General features: G+C 35.3%; 2 protein-coding genes across 8 annotated transcripts in view; one reads left to right on the top strand and one right to left on the bottom strand.

Annotated features, from left to right (window-relative positions):
- Window positions 1–2,788, bottom strand: part of LOC101856815 (tetratricopeptide repeat protein 25) — a 29,551-nt gene extending 26,763 nt beyond the window's left edge. For 4 of the 6 annotated variants that reach the window (XM_013084036.2, XM_013084038.2, XM_013084037.2 and 1 more), the window contains exon 1: window positions 2,700–2,788. The gene's annotated coding sequence lies outside the window, so the exon portion shown is untranslated. The remainder of the gene's footprint in view (window positions 1–2,699) is intronic. The other 2 variants (XM_005101064.3, XM_013084039.2) reach the window with 1 other exon arrangement.
- Window positions 2,789–3,047: 259 nt separating this feature from the next.
- On the top strand, window positions 3,048–16,140 carry LOC101856437 (protein FAM227B). Of its 2 annotated transcripts, none has more exons than XM_005101060.3 (15): window positions 3,048–3,146; window positions 4,886–4,995; window positions 5,347–5,455; window positions 5,858–6,001; window positions 6,523–6,593; window positions 7,002–7,151; window positions 8,106–8,210; window positions 8,752–8,856; window positions 9,966–10,092; window positions 10,503–10,625; window positions 11,246–11,400; window positions 12,838–12,992; window positions 13,490–13,567; window positions 14,173–14,323; window positions 15,858–16,140. In XM_005101060.3, exons 2-15 carry the CDS (start codon window positions 4,891–4,893, stop codon window positions 15,945–15,947), a joined length of 1,668 nt encoding a protein of 555 aa, XP_005101117.1. In that variant the 5' UTR covers window positions 3,048–3,146; window positions 4,886–4,890; the 3' UTR covers window positions 15,948–16,140. The 2 variants fall into 2 exon arrangements, with proteins under 2 accessions (XP_005101117.1, XP_005101116.1); XM_005101059.3 differs by lacking the exon at window positions 3,048–3,146 and adding an exon at window positions 3,165–3,631.
- The last annotated feature ends 4,518 nt before the right edge of the window (window positions 16,141–20,658 follow it).

Genomic DNA, 20,658 nt, shown 5'->3' with positions numbered 1-20,658 from the left:
AATTAAACATATATAAAAACTCGCCAGTTGAGAAAGTTGTTTGTGATCCTGAAAAAAGAATGGGAGAGCCCACGCGAACCAACAATGGAAGGCCAGAGCAAATGGCTGGAGAGGGTGCAGACACGCAGAACGCATCGCCTGATACTGATAGGCCAGCCCAGTCTAGATTATCTAGGCATACCATGCCTCTCACTTCTCTCCTGTGGGATGGAGAGGTCACAATGCTGTGATAGATGGAGCGACTATGTGACGGGCGCAAGCAGACGCAACGCACCACAGGGTGTGGTGGGGTGGGCGACAACACAGTGGGCGAGTTAGCCTAGAGCCAGAGCCCCTTCTTTCTGATAGCCAATGCCAAGCTGTCAACATTGCTTGTGCTAGAGAAAGAAACCTGATTCAATTTTTGATCAAGTAAGACCTAAGAGATCAAGTTGAACAAAATCATCATCAGGGGAAATACAAAAAGGAATAAACAGAACAGTAAACTCATAGATTAGGCCTACTTTACTATTTCCCTTGGATTTATTACTGGATTTAATATAGCGAGAATCCTGCTATAACAGACATTTCGCAGCGGTCCCCTCCCTCTCATTGTAACAGGATTCCACTGAATAACTAGCTGGGTTTCCTGTTCGATGAACGGACTCAAAAGAATCGATCGTCAAATCATTGTTGGATAAGTGCACACACCCTTTGTGAACGGAAGCCTCATTTGTTTCCAAGGGCATCTTAGAAGACTGACTTTCCCAAGATTAGATTTAAACGAAACTAATGAAAATCTGAAAATTAAACTAAAGTGACTTTAGACTTCTCAGTAAAACTGTGCAACCTTTAAATGATTCTGAACCACCATTAATTTTTTCAAATTCGAAAGTTAAGCAGTTCTGAAGTTTTAGGCGGCCAAAGTGACGACTTTCACAAATATAATATGTATAGATTGATTCTCTATTCCACTTTCGTGGTTGTACACTCAAGAATTTCAAAGGTGAGGAATCAGTGCGCACTGCTAGTGAACGGAAACCTCACTTGTTTACAACGGCATCTTAGAAGACGGACTTTCCCAAGATTAGATCTAAACGAAACTAATGAAAAACTGAAAATTAAACTAAAGTGACTTTAGACTTCTCAGTAAAACTGTGCACCCTTTAAATGATTCTGAACCAACATTAATTTTGTCAAATTCGAAAGTAAAATGGTTCGGAAGTTTTAGGCGGCCAATGTGAGGAACTTTCACAAATATAATATATAGAGACAACAAAGGTCTACAACAAATAAGACACTGTGAAACAATGAGTTACATAATTGTTATATTAGTTACCCTATGGAGAGAGGAGATCTGGAAAAGGACATTTTAAAAAAATGCAATATCAATCTAAAGATATGGGGGGGGGGGGGGGGGGGGGGGGGACACAAAGCTCGATGTATAATGGAATTTCCCACACTGAGACCTTTTCTGGTCATGGCTAATCTGGGGTAAGAATGAGGATACAGATCAGGTGTGGTCTGAAGAAAGAGACTTTGTAATTACAGTACATTTTTACTTCCACTCCTACACGTCTAGGCCCCTATAATTGCTTTTAAGGGTCAAACAGCCTATTTTTGGCTGCTGATCACATTTATCATTTCCTCTATAATATATGTTGGTTACTCTCTTGTAAACTGCTATTTCCTGGGTGCCTTGATGGTCAAAGCAGACTTTACTTTGTACCCTTGAGGCTAGAGAGGTGAGCAGAGTAAGCCTGATTCCCCATTTCAAAATCTCTTGACACCCTGCACCTCTTGGTGCTCAATGACCTTATGCAGTTGCAAGCGTTAAAATCTTACTAAAACTAAAATACAAAATACTACAAATCTCCATCAACGGAAATTGGGATTGTTCACAGCACTTCCTGCTTCTCACACACATTTTGTGAGTTCCCCAGAGGGCCTGGTTAAAAAAAAAAAATCTTCCAAAATTGTTTCGTTCTTTCTTTTGACCTTTCCAAAATACATAACCCGACTTTTTTGTATACCCCGCTCAAAATATCTCCTCTTTTGTGAGTTGTTTTGTCGTCCGGCCCTCTGTGGAACTCCTTTCCATTTTGCATATATATATATATTATATATGCATAAGGACTTACATCACAGCTCACCAATGACACTTTTCAATCGCAAAACTTGTTACAAGAAATTATTTTTATGATGAACACCTAAAGGTTTTCAAAACATACGTTCAATGATTTAGCATAATGTCAGAATTAGAACAAAAATGACAGACTTGCTTTTAAAAGTAAATGCGAAATTGCCCCAAGCTGTAAATCTTTTATTTTTTAAAAATTATCTGCAACCACCCACAGGGATTTTTATTAGCATTTATTAATTAATTTTCTAGAGTCAGAACAGCTAACAGGTGTTTACAAAAATATTATCTGTTAAAAGACAAATTGATAAAAGTCATTGTGCAAAAGCCTTGAAATTGAAAAGCTGGAGACTTGTATGTTCCATGTCATAGTTGGAGAGGAAATATTTGACAACAACTGAAGTCATGGTTGCGCCAAGCATTTTGACGGCACTAGATCTAGACTCTAGATCTAGATCTATAGGTTTATCATAACATATATAAACTTACAGAATTTAAACGTGTAAAAAGTAAATTGAGCCTGTCACCATAAAAAAAATGCAAGTCTTCAACATTACATTTTGATAAATAATGAATTCACCTAACGAACTGTCCACTTGGCTCCGCGCACCTGCCTGTGAAGCTGTTGTCATGGACGCATGACAAAAAGAGGAAATAGTATAGAGCTAAAGTATATATTAGTTTCGAAGTTAAAAATGATATTGGCTATATTTATTTTTTCTTTGTTAGAAAAGAATCATTAAACATTTTGTACCTCTTTAATTGTATCTAGTATTAGAAGTGTAATCGTTAGGAAATATTATTATGACAAATCTTCCGAGTCTCAAAGTTTCGTAGAGGCTTCAATGATTTAAAAAAAAAAAAAAAAAACCAATCCGTGCAATCAATCCAGCTGGGCAAAGGAAGCAACAGCTCAAGTTTGAAATAACAGCGTACCTGACAACGACTTGGTCTAAGTTGATACCTTCGCGTTTGTAACGGGTGTGTTTGTAACAGTAGGGTATATAACCCTGGGGCTTTTAACGAAGTGAGTTTTGTCTCATGTTCATTTTGAGAGAAGTCTGCCTAAGCCATCCGTTGTCTTTTAATGCAGTAACGGTAGTCTCCTGTATAGGCATACTACTACAGGATAGATGTTGTGAAAAATTAAAGATCGTTTGCAGTTTAACTCTTTTATTGCCAGGGGGTTTTCCTCACCTGGGCTGGGTATTATCTGTGACCTACCTACTTTTTTCTGATTCTACCTACCCTCAGACAAATTAAAGATTTTGAATTCAATTTTCAATATCAGCCACTTGTATTACATATGAAAATAAAATGGGACAATAATATTGTCAATTATGACCCATATCAACATATGTTACTAGAACTAAAATGATAATTCGCCTTCAGCCACAGACAGATTTCAGTTTATATTATTACAAAAGTAGGACTGGTTTTAAAGCAGAAAGTGGAGAGCCATGAAACATCACTTGCGGTTTAGTGTTGGGAGCAACATGGGCTGTGATCAAGGTAGTGTGCAGTTAAAGTTAAAGTTTGTCACTTTCTTTGGTCTGTGGGCATTAAAAAAGTCTCTCTCGTTTACTGATTTGCCAATGCACAAGAGGCTTGATATGTTACTCCTGTAAGCCAGCTACCAAGCAAAAATTTTTTTTCCTAAAAAACTTGATCCAGTAATCGTAAAAAGTTTTTTTATTTGGACCTTCAACCTTTCCTATGTTTAAAACTAAACCACCCTTTGGGTGCATTTAAAGGATCATTGCAATAAATGATTTACCGCAACCTAGCCCACAAATTGCTGATTTTGAGACAGCAACACCACCCTGCCCCCGCATTTCAATGTGAGCTTGTAAGTTTCCTCCTACAGCCAGTCAGATATCTATACTCGAGTCTCAAAAAGTACTTTCTGTTTCATTGGCTTGTGATAAAGTGTGATATTGATTAAAATAGGTCAACCTTTTGATATTTTTGTTTATATGCTGCAAATCCCTACTATTTTTTACTCACGTAAGGCTAACATCAGAGAAAATGTGTGGAAACCTTAGTTTTCAGTGCTATGGGCTTTTGAGTCTGGTTACCCAACTACGGTATGAATAACCCGCATATATATAAAGACCTGAGATGAGAATATTAAACAGAGCAATTTATTTTTATTCCACTTTAACCACAGACAGAAGAAAGTGAACAAGCTATATAATCCCTTACTTGCTCTATCATTGCTTTGACATTTTTAGCTATTAATCATTCCTGTGTTACTTGTGACATTCTTTATGGAATGTTGTGTTAAATTTGTAATGGTAACAAGATCAACACAGACATGACTAAATATAGTTAAGGAGACAATGGCATCATACAACACCCCATTCAATAAGACCTTCCAACTAGATCTAGTAGAAGGCTGACGTCTGTTGCTTCCTAGGAAACCTCCAAGGTTGTAATAACGGACAAAAGAAAAGTCTGACATTGTTCAAGTAATTGAGGTCTCTAGATTAACTGAATTCTCTTATATATGTTAATATTGAAATATTGATAAGAGATGTACATTTATCTCGTATCCTTAATATTTTATGCTCCATTTGAAAGGTACATTAAGTTATACATTAAAAGTTATAGATTTTGTCTACATGCAAATATAAATAGAAAGCTCAATAGTGTGCCTTCCCCCCTTCCCCTCCCCTCCTCCATTCTCAAGCTGGAGATATTAAAAATAAAACTCTATCATTTAAAAATTAAAAATAAAACTCTATCATGTTGTGTGTCTTGCAGGAATCATGTCCTTGTTTCCATTGGACTCCGCTGAAGACAAAAAAGTTTCTGAAGTGGGAGAAAAGAAACCACCTTCAACTCTTGCTGAGTTTTTAGCTGCTGAAGGACTGGTAACAACCATATTAAATGTTTATATTGTGTCAATATTTCTTCTCTTTGCAATAACAATAAAGTACTTTTATTTTCTTTGTTTGCAGTTGTTTTTTTAAAATGATATACAGACTTATTTTGTTTTGTCTTGAACATTATCACTTTGGGGTACCGGGTATTTTGCTGTAATTTTTTCTCCCTGTTGTAATATAATGTTTGTAAAAAATGATGACAGTACATTATCTTTATTTTTTTTTCTTGCTTCCAAAATCGACATTTCCCTTGTCATTCTAATTAGTGCTTCAAACTATTTGTACTTAATTGATATCTTGTGTGAAATTCATGATATCTGGTATCTTCTTTTTGCAAAGGATGACTGGCCACTTCCAATGACTCTTGAAGGACCCTTAGACATTCAGTCAGAAGGATTATTCATCGGAAATCAAGATGATATTGCTGAAATTCTGAAGGAAGCTGCTCGTATCTTTTGCTATAATTAATGCATTCATTGTCAGTTCATACACTGAGATCATCATGCAAGTTAAAACTGCAGTAAAGGTGTACATGAAACCATTAGATGATATTCTTTGTTAGAAACATCACTTTAAAAACCACTTTACTCTGACATCAGTCTATATTGCAAAATATTCAAAAGTTTGATGGCTATGCAGGGACTTCAAACAAGATTCACATACCAAACAGTTTTTTAGAATGACAAATGGCAGCCAAATTTCAAGTTTGATAGTACTTGCTCTTTAGCAATAAATGACCACATGCAAATTTGTATATCATTAAATATTTTTATCAAGGAACTAATGCAAATTTACGCATAGTTTTATGTTTGAAAGGATACTCTTGCATTTTGACTTGACTGCTAATAAGCACTTGGTTTACACATGATGGATGAAATGGAGGACAGACTGTCTGCTTTGGAGGATAAGATCAATTTTTATGCAGACCGAATTGTAACAGATGATAAACGTCCGTCTCGCCTTGCGGAGAGGCTTTTCCACTCTCCATCTCGAAGTAAGTCACATGGGGTCCATTATGTTTTGATTTCTCTATGCAGTTATATAAGCGTCTTCACCCAGTGTAAATCATTACACTTTTTTGTAAGTTTTGAATTAATTATATTAGAGTTTGACTGATTCATCATGAGCAGTTTAAACTTTGAGTTAATGAGTAAGATATGAAATAACTGTGTAAATTGTGCTGTTAGATTGAATACTCTTAAAATTAGTACTTTTTAGACTGGGTAGTATTTTGCGACAGGCCTTTTGGCTCATCAACCTCTCTCTTTTATTTTTAAAAAAAAATATATATATATGAATGTGTAAATATGCGACCTTGTAGGCCTATGAGCTAACTGTGAACAGCTAATTTGAAATCTGTAGTATATTTAAAAGTGTTTAAGAAAGAAAGAAATTGCTAGAAGCTAAATAAGGGGCCTGATAACTTATAAAACTCGCAGAGAATTAAAAAAGAGCAGATAGATCACTATAACTATATGCCATATTTTTACGTAAGTATTTCTTCTGTGTCGGCAGCTTTCATCACTGAAGTGTCAGAATCTGATGCTGTTAAGTCTCACAGAAGCTCCAAAGGTCACAAAAGTGTTGTGAGTTCAGTTTTATTTGATATTTTGGGTTTCCAATGCTATGATCTTTTTCAATTTTTTCTTTTACAAGAAAACTTTTGAAAAGTAAACAAATAACAAATGCACTGCTGGAGAGATATATTGCGTTTTTCAAACTTGTTAAATGTTGAAAGTAAAATCAAACCAGTTCTAACTGCCACTTGTATAACACAATCATCTGCACACAGTCATTGTGTTATAAAAAAAACGATAAGGGGGAAAATGGAAAGTGGCCGGTGGTTGTCTTATACAGGTGGCTGTCTGAACAGGTTCGACTGTAGTTATATTATATATATATATGCATATGTTTTCACATTCTGCCAGAGAGAATATTCTTTTATTTGAAATGACTGTTTTTTATTATTCTCCTGTTCATAAATATTTCATTAGGATCTTGTGGACACAATGCTTGAAACAAGGAAAAGAAGCCTTGATTACTACACATTTCCTGGCTTTGTGCATGGAGAGTTCATTGAACTGCCTGCACAGTTGGAGGCTCCACCTATACTGCATCGCGTGACTACAGCCCAGGATTTTAATGTGAGCAATCTCTCTCTCTCTCTCTCTCTCTCTCCCTCTCCCTCTCCCTCTCCCTCTCCCTCTCTCTCTCTCTCTCTCTCAATACTGCCGTCAAACATTTAGTATTTAAAACAAGCTTCCATAATAAGGAGTGACCCTAATATTCACATTTTCAAAAAACAGCTGAAGAATTACTTATTATTAAATGCATACTTGTCATAACAATGAACCGTTACTTTTTCTGGTACATGTATGTGTATGCCTGATGGTGAGATTGAGGAAATAGCGTGGAGGAGGGGGGGGGGGAGGTGAGAGAGAGAGAGAGAGAGAGAGAGAGAGAGAGAGAGAGAGAGAGAGAGAGAGAGAAAAAGACTACTTTAACTTTAAAAAAGAAAGAAAATGTTATTCTGTCTATGGAGAACGAATGTTTTATTCTGCTTATAATTATTCAAGTTTCAGTGTTGTCATGGCGGTTAGTGAATTTTTATTGGATTTTACATTTATTATAGGTAGGCTATATATAAATCTATTTTTTAATGCACGCATTGCCAGACAAATTTTCTCATAGAAATGTTTCAAACATATACATATTTACAGATATTATGGTTTATGTACAGATCTGCCTATTAATTTTTAAAATGTGATATCTTTATGAATGTAATGCGCATTGAGCATTTTTTAGAAAATGGAAATGCGTAGCATTATGCTATTTATTATTATTATTATTATCATTATTATTAAAACTTTTGGTATTAATAATTAATACTACAGCAGTTCAAAGTCAAAATTACCACTTTCGATTTCCTCTATTGTAAAGTCGAAGCAGTTTCAAATAAATATTATTTCTCTCAGTGATTCACCAAGTAAAAGACTATGCACATAGAATAGATCAGATGCTGGCTTCATTTTGCTCTGATACAAACATCAACATTCTGTAAATGAAATAATCATTTACTTATAATTCATTCTCAACAGCCTGGCTTCAGAAAATTTTGGAAGAAGTTGTTCCTCTCAGAAGCATCATCTGCAGTTATGCAGGATGCATTTTGGTGGATATTCTTGGATCATTTTAAAAAACAAGTAAGTCATTATCTGCTTAAAACAGTAATTGCCATTATCACTTCTCCTTTCCTGTAAGTGATGCGACTTTTCCTCTTCAGTCTTTGTAGTTTCCTCCATTTAACTAAACATTTTCAGAAACTTTTCCAGGAAACTTCAGGTTCTAATAAGGGTATTTATTTGTCTGCATATGGCAATAAGTTCTAATGGTTGTTTAAAGTCTTTTCTTAGTAAAGTGTGCTTATGACAGACTGAAAGAAAGATAAGTGTTTTTTATTTGTTAGTTCCATAAATGACCAATGACTTATTGCATCAGTCTATGAAATTCCAAGGAATAAATTTTGATACCTTCAGTCAAACACTTTGCCTCTTGCTCATATCACCGACACATAAATTGAAAAAAAACTTTAAGCAGGAAATAAGCTATGAACAGATACTTGCACTGGAGCATATCTGGAATGTAAGATTCAGTTTCTTACTTATTGTTGAATTTACTGCATGTCAGTTGCAGCTGGAATTGTCAGATCCATGATATTGGTAACTTTTGTATTCTGTTTTTCAGGAGGATTTCCAAGAAGACAAAGATTGTCTTTTTGATCGCATTTCTGACAGCTATGTTGCACTGTTTACAAGCATTAACACAGACGTGAAGGACAAATTCCTGTCGGTAGGAACTATCTAATTAAGATTTTCCCTTTCAATATGATGTAGGGCTTGACCAACTTTGGAATTTTTTTTCCGCTCTACAAATCATGCACGGATCGCGAGACCCGCCTCGTACCCTTGTTTGGCCAAGCCTGAGCTACGTAGACTTCGTTTCGTATCTCTGGGGCTGGTAGTTTTTAAGTTATTGAAGGTGAAGGACAGTAACCCCAACTGGGGTTGAACAGACCGGAACTCGCGCTTTGTTTTTTTCTAAACAGCTCATAGTAATCCGACAGTCGCGTCGTAGTAACGGTCGAAGAAGTCGCATGTACAAGAATCACATAATTTCGCTGTTTTCTATACTTCTGTGCGTTTTACTAGTTCTAGTGTCTCAGAATATGATGAGTTTAATAGTTAGGATCCTGGATATGTACCCGAACACGGCCCGAGTCGTAGTTCTAGGGCTAGATCTAGCACTAGTACCGGTGTTGTTTTTCGCGCAACGAAATCACAACGTCGTGCCGTACATCTGTCTCATGTAATTCAGTGTATGGGTCTGAATCAATGCACAGACCAGCTTTTATATTTTCACCAAACACTCGCACATGTATACAAATTAAACCAGAACACTTTGAACTTTTATTTTTGTTGTTGCAGTGAGTTTCATTCTACTTGTCACGTCTTTGGAAATTTTTCGGAAAATCAAATTCATGCCAATTTAAAAAAAATTATACAAATTAAAGTATTAGACTTAGACAACTTTAGTTTTTTGTATTAAATTAAGCTTGAATGTTACTTTACTGTGTAAAAAAATGATTACAATAGGGTAATTCTGAGAGTTGTGGTGATTTATTGAAATACCCCCAAAAACGCCAGTCTTCAACGCTTGTGACTGGTGAAAGGGCCCAGTCGCAAGTGAGTTAAAGACTTCAGTAGAAGCCAGGATGATCGTGAAACAAGGATAGCCAATTATAGAAGAATGGCCTTTTATGTTTTGTTGGAACACCTACCTCTACTGTTTGATTTTTAGGAGAGTTATGTACAATGCTAAAGCATTTGTAAAGAGTCATAAAATAATAAAGGGTAAATATTTTTTTAAAAATTCACTGCCCTCATTTTCCTTCTTCTCAGGTCTACCCAGACTGCCTTGCTCAAGCCCTGTTTTGCACATACAGAGAATCCTTCCCTGAATCTAAGTGGAGATTCAGTGAAGAATTCAAACAGTACCTTGTGAATTTGGTCTATGAATGGGTAACAGGTCAGTTTGTTCAAAACTTCTTTTTTATTTCAGTAATTGTACACTTCTACGTGTGCCGATATGGTATGTGGCCATAATTTTCTCTAACATGTAAAATTCGGTTGCTTTTGTATTTCGATTTGTGAGTACAGATAACTTTAACCATAAAAAGCCAATGACTATGACATTTCTTGTTGTATTCATTAAAGATGTCAACAAATCAGAGCTCCTTCTTAAATGGTATCTCCCTATTGAACAACAGATAAAGATTGCAGAGTATATTATAGCTATTTGTACCAAGTTTTCAAAAAAAAATTGTTTACAATTAATTCTTCCTATGTCATGAAAAAAGCCTTTTTAGTTTTCAGCTGACTTTACTAGTCTATACTGCACAAACATTTACGACTGAAATTTTTATTTTTTTTACCCAGGACTTCGACCTGTTCCCGGTGTCTGGAAAGCATGGAATGAAGAAGGGCTAGAAGGAAGTCAAACTAGCAGAGACAATGAGACAGCAAAGAAAATGTTAGAAGCAGCAGCACTGCACAAAAAAGGTATTTGTTGTGATTATAATTTAGATATTTATTCACTGGGGGCTCCAGTGGTTAAGTGGCAGTGAGGTCAGTGACACAACATTAGGGAAGGTGGTCACTGGGAGGGTGTCCTTTAGCAAGACACAGTAATCCTAGCTTACAAAAAAGGGCTTTGTACAGTAGGGATCTGTAATGACATGTATGTGAGGTCATCTGTAATGGTGTGATGTATTAGCAATGTCAACCAAATCTCCCCATGGCGATTGATAAAAGTGGTGTTAATTACTGAAAGATTAGAGCAGTTTAAAGAAACTCACAATGATACTTGAAAGCATACAGCAGTTTAAAGAGAACTTGCAATAATACTTGAAGTGATAATGCTGTGGTGATGTTTTGTACAACATGATTAGATGTGTACCAAGTTTTTAATTTTATCTTAATGAACTCATTGTAGAAAGGGTTTCATCCTTTGTCATTTTTACTTGCTTTTTACTCATGCTTTTTATTCCTGCAAATACTATACTCTGGCTTTACTGCCCAAATAAACTCTCTTAAGTTATTTTGAGGTGGCATTGCTGACATATAAGTTAAAACAATCTCAGAATATTTTTGGAAAAGAAAAAAATATGTTTCTATTTCAGTTGAGCTGAGTCTTGATATGGATGGATTTAGCAAAGTTCTCGATAAACTTGGAACAGAATCATTCACTTCTCCACAAGGCAACATTCTGAGAGAAGTCACAAAGTCTTCAAACCGCCTTCTGTCTAGGGGCAGAAGTCAGCTCAACAAGCAGGAGGTAGATTTTTTAATGAATATTTTCACATGAGATTTTTTTGTTTGCGCTAGATAGTTGAGTTTCTTTCTGAATAGCGTTTTTCAGTTTTTAAGATCATCAAATCAAAGTGCATTTTTGGGGTAAAATTTGTTATATATATGTATGAAATGAAAATATTCTTGTGGTTTTTCTAAAAATACATATTAAGTAATGTGCACTAGAAAAAAAAACCCCCAGTGCATTAACAATAGATAGGTATCTTTGCATTATGCTTAGTTGCGTGAAGTTATTGTCAACACTCTGAAGTGAATACTGATGGAACTCAAGTCATCACCTTTACACAAGATAAATGTCAAAAATGTATGTGATGCCTTGTCCTTGGTCTAAAGGCATTTTAAAAATGGAATAGATATAATAAATACAAAGTATATTACGACTACTTTGTACTCAGAAGCAAACAAAAAACAAAATGATAATTAATCCTGTTAAAATTTAGATCTTTGGATATAACTTTGTTCTATGTCACAACATGGTGGAATCAGGTGTTCGTCAATTTTGGGACATATTTAGTTATGGCATAAGAGCCTGTTCATTTGCCTTACTTTTTATGAAAAAAATAACAATCTATCTTGAATAGAAGTAAAAATATTTGTGATTGAAGGAGGTCTGGGTCACCGAGCTGATGTTAAAGGTAAAACTAGCGAGAAAATCATGGCTACCAAAGTTTGGTGAATTTCAAAGATGTAGGCCTAGTATCTTTTGAAAACAAAAATTTACATTTTTTGTGTGCCTTTGATAAATGTTGTTAGTCAAATCCAAGCTGGAATGTGTTCTTAGGTGGACATAAATGGTGCTGAACCCAAAACAAAATAGTCAATAAAAATTGCCAAACGAGCAGAAAAATTTTTATTTCTTCGATTTTAGTATTTTGATGAGCACCTGATTTCGACATGAGACACATGTAGGGCATATAATAAATATTGTAAAGCGCATAGATCTTGCTGTCAGGCTCCTATTCATTATTATTATTATTATTATTATTATTATTATTAGTATTATTATTATTATTATTATTATTATTATTATTATCATTATTATAAGGAGCAGTAATTTGCGCTTTATGCTAATTATTATAAGGGTCTTCTTCTCCTCCTCCTCCTCCTCCTCCTCCTCCTCCTCCTCTTCTTCTACTATCATTGTTATTATTATAATTATTATTATTATAATTATTATTATTATTATTATTATTATTATTATTATTATTATTATTATGTATTATTATTATTATTATTATTATTATTATTATTATTATTATTATTAATATTAATGTTTTACTCATATAGGGGAGTCATGATGATGAAGTGTGTAGTTAGTATAGTTTGTGTTTGGGACATAACGACTATCTATTGCAGAACTATCATTGTGCTTAATTAGTCGTTTCATTTTTGTTTCTGATAGTCACATCAAATTGGTCCTGGCCCAGATTATGAAAGGGTGAAGTTCAACACATCAGGACGAAGTCCTCTGATCTCTCATTATTTGCATATGAGACAGCTCAGAAGCTACAAGCAACCAGGAAAGAAAGTGCGAAGAACAGAGATTATGAAGTTACCATATCCTTTTTTATACTGATGATGAAGCATTGTGCACTGGCATATTATCCTAATTCTACTTGGTCTAGGTTTTTATATGATTCTTTAGATTTTAGCTTTTGTCAACCTTTTATCTTTTCAAATTTTACTCTTATAATGAAAGAAAAACTTTGCAATGTTGCTGGTTTGTGATGATAAGTTGAAATTAAGAATTTGTTTAAAATGTTAAATTAAGTCTGGATATTTCTTTCCTCAATCTGAAAAAAAAGTTAGGGTATAAGACTGCCAGCAGAGTGGAAATATTTTAAGCGTTGGTTGCGAAAAAAAAAAATTGAAAAGGTGTCAGATTTTTAAAACAAAGAATGCTTTATGGGTAGAAAATTGTATCGTTTTTATTTAGATCGTAGTATCAACATTTGTAATGATGTAGAATGTTATAAAATTGTTGTTATGAACATTGGGAAGTCTTGCAGACAGTTGTTTAGCGCTTTTTAGTTAGTATTCCTTAATAGGTTTACTCCAGAGGGACCAACATACCAGCAGTTTATTGCTTCTACTATTAGCAAAGCGGACTCACTCAGCAGAGAATATTCAAGGTAATGTGTTCAGTTGGTATCCTGTTGTTTTTTGGGGTGGGTTTTGTGTGTGTGTGTGTGTGGGTTATTACCCCATTGTCATGCTGTCATATATGTTTTCAATTAAATATAAGAAAGAATGATCATATTTGATATAAAACTTAATTTTAAATAACTCAGTGAGATTAGCTTTTAAGTTGTGTTGTTTAAAAGTCTAAGCCATACATCCTTCCTGTACATAGCTAGAAAAATACAAAAATAGTAAGAAAAAGGTGATGGTAGTAATGTCAAAACAAGATATAGGCTCCTTCATGAATACATACTTTTTGGTATCATGTGAAATTGTTTTAATACTTCTTTTTGGGAAAATGAGCCACCCTAGAGGTATAAATCCAGGTATTTTTAAGAACTTGTAGGGATCAGTATGAAAGGAGCACAAGTGCAGTATCACAATCAACAATATCATTTTAGGGGAACAAAATTTAGTTTAATGATCTGTGAAGTGAACGCCTCTTGATACTAGTGTTCAGTTTTGTCTTTTTTTTTTCTAAACAGAGACTTTCTTTGGTCATGTTATAACCTTACAATCTGCCTTAAAGTTTCTCTTTGTTTTGTAATGGGTGCAGACTTTGTGATCAGACATCAGCTGATATTCTTGACCTGGAGAGGAAAAAGAGAGACACAAATAAACAAATCAACAGTCTCAAGAAAGCTTTGAGTGAAGCCAAGAGCCTTCAGGAAAGACGCACTCTCATGGACAAAATAATAGAATTTAAGGTAAATGTGGTAAACTGTTTTGTTTTTGAGCATGGTGGGATGAATTAAGCTTTTTAAAAAAATTTAACTCATTGAATGTCAAGAATGTGCATGTTTTTTTCCTTTTTTAACTCTTATCCTGCGTCTGTGCCCAGATGCGTATCTTATCAGCAACCGATTACGTCGGACTCGCCGGGCAGGCCGCCGGGGTCACTCAGTGTGTACTGTTGGTGTACAGCGCGCGCGCCGGGAAACGTGTGTTTTCGCCATGAATACCGCGGGAGTGTGTTAACTGATGATGAAAATAACGCTCTATCCTTCATAGCATTCTATTTATAAAGTGTTACAAACACATGAATAACCCCCTCTCACAAGCTGATAAGACATTACGAGTAGTTACGCCCATTTGAATAACCTTTCTGGACGCTCTTGTTGTTATGAATGACCTGAGGTTCGAAAAGGGATAATTTAGGTCAATTTCCGAATGTTTTACACTCAAATTGTTCTTTGTACCTGCACAAGGGTATTCAAAACTATCAAACAAGCTCATTTTTTATCAGGTAGTATTATTTCATACAAAATCAAGCTCATTTGAAATATTTGTATAGAAAAAATGGAAGTCTTGTTTCCTGACTATCCTTTCGAGCTCCTCATATCTAAGTGGGTCAATTTCTTCTATAATTTCATTGGATGAACATCTAGAGCTATCAACTTGGCATGTTTTGAATGAGACGTATGCCTCGATTATGAACCAACGCAGGTGGTTCTAGAAGAAGGCCACAAACGCACACAAACTCAAGCAGACTGACGCACACACACTTGACCTGCGTGAATGGGGATCCGACTCGGGACCCGAATGACACGTAAGAGGATGCGCGCTTCGCGTGCGCTGAGCCAGGAGCTATACTGACTCGGGACCAGAACGCAGGCGAGGTGCCGAAATAGGCTTATCGGGCTACATAAACCCGGCTCCCGCAGGATGAGGGTTAATATTTGGTTTTGCATTTTCATTTACTGATCAGATGTGTTTCATCATTTTTTGTTACTCATAACACTTTTTAGACTGGATTAATTGAAAACCTTTACTAGATCTATGTTTTTTACTTAATGAGCATTAATTTCTTCTAAAATGCCTTGTGAATGCTTCAGATGTCTGTGATGGGAATTTAAAAGGCCACAAAGTCATAAGTAGGCAAAGGTCGGCCAGAAGTATTGAAACTTAACCAAAATATTGGGAGGGGAATGGGGAAATTCTGTCTCAGTTGCAGAGGAATTAATTTCGCCACTATAAGGCTGTACAAGGTTTGGTTCTGTGCTTTGAAAGGTGGATTAAGCTTCTTTTTTTTTTTCTAAACAAGTTCTGAGTTTGATATCTATACATTGCATATTGGAAGTTGTGTTTTTGAACAAACGGTCCTCCATTTTCCTCTGTCTTACCTGTTGGCAAAGACTTGGAAGCATAATGGTAAAGAGAAAGTATGTGAGTAATAAAAATATATGGTAATACAAAGACAATAAAAACCCAGCATCATGCTCTTTTTTTTCTTTATTTCAGGAGAGTGGTCAGAAAGAGATGCCACTACTTGAGCAACAATCCTCCAGATCAGAAACATCCACCGAAGATTCATATGATTATGACGACTAGGCTTTGGCTAGATGTAATACCAAAAAATGCCATGTTTTTCTTTACAAAATGTGTCACAGTGCGGTGGAATCAGTCGCTCGTCAATTTTTGGGCATGTATGGAGTTTTTGATATAATCTTCTAGCTTGTTCATTTGTATTATTGTGGCATCAGTGGCCTAGTGGTTAGGCTACCGGACTCGTAATCGTGAGGTTGCGGGGTCATGGGTTCGAGCCGCGGGCCCAACGTTGTGTCCTTGGGAAAGGCACTTTACTCGAATTTTCCTCACTTCATCCAGGTGGAAATGGGTACCCGGACATAGACAGCGAAAGATCTTGTCAGTATGTCAGTGTTTTAGCACCTATAAATGACTGCTTGCACTGTATGCTTCTCAGGAAGTTGAGTTTGTTTCAGAATGCTCTCAGGTCTGCTGGGGTAATAGTATAGATTGTGAAGCGCATAGAGCTTCCTGTTGAGCGGGGATCTTGGCTATACAAATGCTATCTATTGTTATTATTATTATATTATTACTTTTGACAAAAATAATATCCATCAGTCTTGAATAGCAGTCTTGTTATTTTCATTTAAAGAGGTAGGGTCATCTGGTCGCAGAGTTAAAACTAGCGAGAAAAGGCTAGCGAAGTTTGGTGACTTCCAAAGCTTGAGAGTCCTTGGAAACTAGATTTGTATTTTTCATGCCTTTGAACAGTGTTTTTCAATGATATCCACACTGAAATGTATTTTTTAATGGACATAAAGGGTGTTAAGTTCAAAAAAGAAATAAAAATTACCCAACACGCGGAAAAATGCTGTTCACTTTGATTTCATTATATTTCTTGTAGAGCGCCTGATTTCACCATGATGCCTCACAAACGTGTCATGTTTCTCTTGTGGACGCTTATGCCAAATATGTTGTATTTTGCAGGACATTTTATAAGTTATGATCGAATCAGAAAATAATGTTTTTTATCGAGAAGATCTCTTGGATCAACTTGATATGCCTCTCATTCCTTTGCTGCAAATGTTTTTAAATGATGTCGAAGACTTATCAAGGGAAGTAAAGGTCCATCTTTCTTATAACTGCAATATGCTTGCTGTTCAAGTATGAGATCAGACTTTTAGGATTGATTTTTCTTTCATGTTAGAATATGTTTTTATTGGGATGTGGCAGAGTAATGGGGTTTTTGGTGGTGACAAGAATATAAGCTTTTAGCTGAAAGTGTCAAGAAATACTGCCATATTTTTCTCATTCTATGTGTCCTTTGTCATTTGTAAAACTTTCATGTACTTTAAAAAATTAAATCTGCTAAACTAGTGAGAACTGATAAATGGTTTTAACGAAATATTTGTTGGCATATAAAGATGTTTGTAGAGCCTCTTATTCTCCTTTCCTTTCTTTTTAGTTAACAAAATTCTAGAATCATGCTCAATTACTTTAATACAAAAATTTAGTTTGAATTAAGAACAGATCTTTCTGACTTCATAAGTGTATAATTTTTGAGTTTAGGGTCTTGTGGATAATAATACCACACTCACTGCCAAGCCTGCTGTATAATGCTATTTATCAAACAGGGTTTTGTTAAAAGAAGCAAAGTCTCAGACTCATGTGTAAAGTGATAATGACTCTTCTGAAGCAAATGCTAAAGATTTTCATCTATTTGTATAACTTATTGAAAAGTTCATCAGCATAATAAAAATTATGTACGTTTGTGAAAGAGAAAGTATACAAAACCAAGTTTTTAGGAGGATTTAAAATGAATGCCCTGATGTTATTAAGATAGTGTGAAGAAAAAAAAAAAGATTTTCTGTTAATTTATTTGATGTTGAAAAGTTTGTGTGGCTGATATGTATCCATTGCATTTCAGGTTTTCTTTGTTGTAGGTTATAAACTGAAAACTTAATGATGCCCTGCAAATTCAGAGCAACATTAGGATAAGAATCTATATCTCTTATTGTGAGACTATTCATTCTTCCTACAGAAATGTTTTGTGGTGTTTTGTATTCCCTCACTTTTTGTACATATAGAAAAATCCTATGCATCATGTGTGAATAAAAAAGATTGTTTAACTTTGTATAATCGAGATTCAAAATTCATTGTTTTATTTTTTTCATTACCTTGGTGATAATATTGTGAGTACAAATTTATAGATCAGAGCATCAGCTTATGACGCATGTGCAGGGAATTCAAAAACAAGGATATGGTTGAGGGAATGCTTTCCAGCAACACTATTTACTTTAACTGAATTCATTCAATGAAAAAAAGGCACCTGAAGCTGACGTATCCACATAATTTGGCATTTTACAGAAGGAAAGAGCTTAGATATATATATATTCAAAATGTTCGTTTTTTTGGTGGGGACAGTCAGCAGTTATCCTTTCTTTTTACATTGTTGATCCAAAATGAAGTTTGCCATTGATAAAGTTTGTCTGACCAAGTATTCAGTTTCATGTTGATGAGACGAACTGAAAAATTGCAATAGGAATCAGTTTTCAGCAATTTTGAAAATCTTTTTTCTTTCTTTTTTTCTTTAAAAAAAAAGAAGTTTTGTATGTATTTCACAGCACTTACAAATCAATTAGGTCATATATATAAGTGCCCAATATTAGAGGTGTTACAGAAGAGTAACAAACACAAAAAAGAAGAAGAGATAAACATGACAGATGTTTAGTAGGAAAGAAGGAGCAAACCAGCACACCACAGCACCCGCTAACCACCCACTTTTGTAATAATAGATTTTTCTTGGGAGGAAGGGGGAGGGGGATTTTTCATTCACCCAGTGTTGTCAGAACATTGTGTTTGTTTATACTGTTTGTCTATTGTTTCTCTCACTTATGTTCCTGATTTTACATTTTTCCTTTTGTGATACCTCCCATCTATTCTTTTTGGGATCAACACAATGTTGAAGTTGTTGGGAAATCTTCTCTATTTCTGAAGATCCAGGGTTCAGTAGAAGCAAAATCTCCCAACATAGGCCTGTGAATTTGCATGTCCTCTTAGTTTTATATACAAGGCTCAGTCCTGCTGAAGACCAATAGAACTGCCTGATGTTGAATTGAGCTAGAAAGGAGCCTGATATGAAAAATTACCAAAGTTAGCACTAAATTTTAAACCATTTTCCCCTTTTTTTCCTTATTTCTTTCTTTCTTTCTTTCTTTCTTTCTTTCTTTCTTTCTTTCATTCTTTCTCTCTCTCTCTCTCTCTCTTTCCCTCTCTCTTTCCCTCTCTCTCACTCACTCTCACTGTCTCTCCTTGTCTGTCTGTCTGTCTGTCTGTTTGTCTGTCTGTCTGTCTGTCTGTCTGTCTGTCTGTCTGTCTGTTTGTCTGTCTGTCTGTCTGTCTGTCTGTCTGTCTGTCTGTCTCTGTCTCTTTCTCTCTCTCTCTCTCTCTCTCTCTCTCTCTCTCTCTCTCTCTCTCTCTCTTTCTTTCTTCACCTGGTCCCCTGTTTGTCTTCTCCTGTCTCACATTCTCTCCGTCTCTCTTCAGACCAACCCCCCTTATCCCTATCATTTTCTCTCTTTTTGAAGTGGAAGCCTCATATATCTGGGATTTTCTTAAAGTCTCAATACCCCATGTCCCAAGGACCCTTCAAGGTCAACATTCAAACAACAGTCGGGGACCACTACAAAGGTCAAATGCAGATGCCATTTTCACTCCTTTATAAAATAAAAACAAAACCGTTGCTGCCCGACACAACAGCAGACGTAGTTCAATTGGTATCATAAACTGAACTACATGGATCTGGACTTGCTCCTCTACACAACCTTACAGCGTTTTTACGTGTCTTGATCCTATACCCCCTTTCCCCACCCCCACCCACACACCAATACAATACCACATTATCATACTGTAGCAGAAATAAGTGAATGGGTCGATCAATGAAAAGATGAATTAGTAATGATGAGTAACCTTTTTGCTACTTGTTCCCTTTGAATAATGAAATCCACCTTCCCTTCCCCTGACTGAAGCTAAAATTATAGTGCGGTCAAAAATTCATGGCGCAACTTATTGTCATATATAATATCTCCTCAACAATTTAACATAAACTCTCCAGCTTTTGCACAGCGACTTGTACTTGTATCAATTTGCCTTAACAGGTCAATATTTTTATAAACACCTTTTAGCTTTATTCTAGAAAATTCCTGAATAAATACTAATAGAAAATCCCAGTCGGTGGTTTCTACAGATTTTAAAAGGTTTACAGCTGGGAGCAATCGCTTTTTAAAACAAGTCCGTCATTTTTTTTCTAATCGTGAGCTTATGTTTACATGTATTTGAACGTTTGTTTTAAGAACTTCTAGTGCAAAAAAGTGTTCACTAGAAAATTAGTTTCTTGTAATTAGCTTTGCCACTAAAGAGTGTCATTAGTGAGCGGTGACGTAAGCCATATGCCTTCGCAAAATGTGTGTCAAAAGAGGGAAGTGCTGTGAACAATTCTCCATTTTCCGCATGAAGGAGATTTGCAGTATTTTATATAAATTTATAAAGAAAGGTTTTTTAATCTAGCTTCACTTATTGTGGAAACAAATGATAAAGTTAAGGCAAATTGATACGAACTGCAGTGCAAAGTATGGATGACAATGATTCTCCCGTTAAAAATATTATATTTGAGGATAAGTTGAGCCACAAATTTTTGACTGCACTTTTAATTATTAAAAAGGAATTTACTGTAATAACTATAAAGAAATAGATAAAGAAATAGATAAATATATATGTATGTAAGTGTGTGTGTGGT

The sequence above is a fragment of the Aplysia californica genome, unplaced genomic scaffold, assembly GCF_000002075.1.
Source record: "Aplysia californica isolate F4 #8 unplaced genomic scaffold, AplCal3.0 scaffold00269, whole genome shotgun sequence".
NCBI classification, from domain to species: domain Eukaryota; kingdom Metazoa; phylum Mollusca; class Gastropoda; order Aplysiida; family Aplysiidae; genus Aplysia; species Aplysia californica.
The sequence above is the reverse complement of the archived record's forward strand: the minus strand, read 5'-3'. Positions and strand labels throughout refer to the sequence as shown.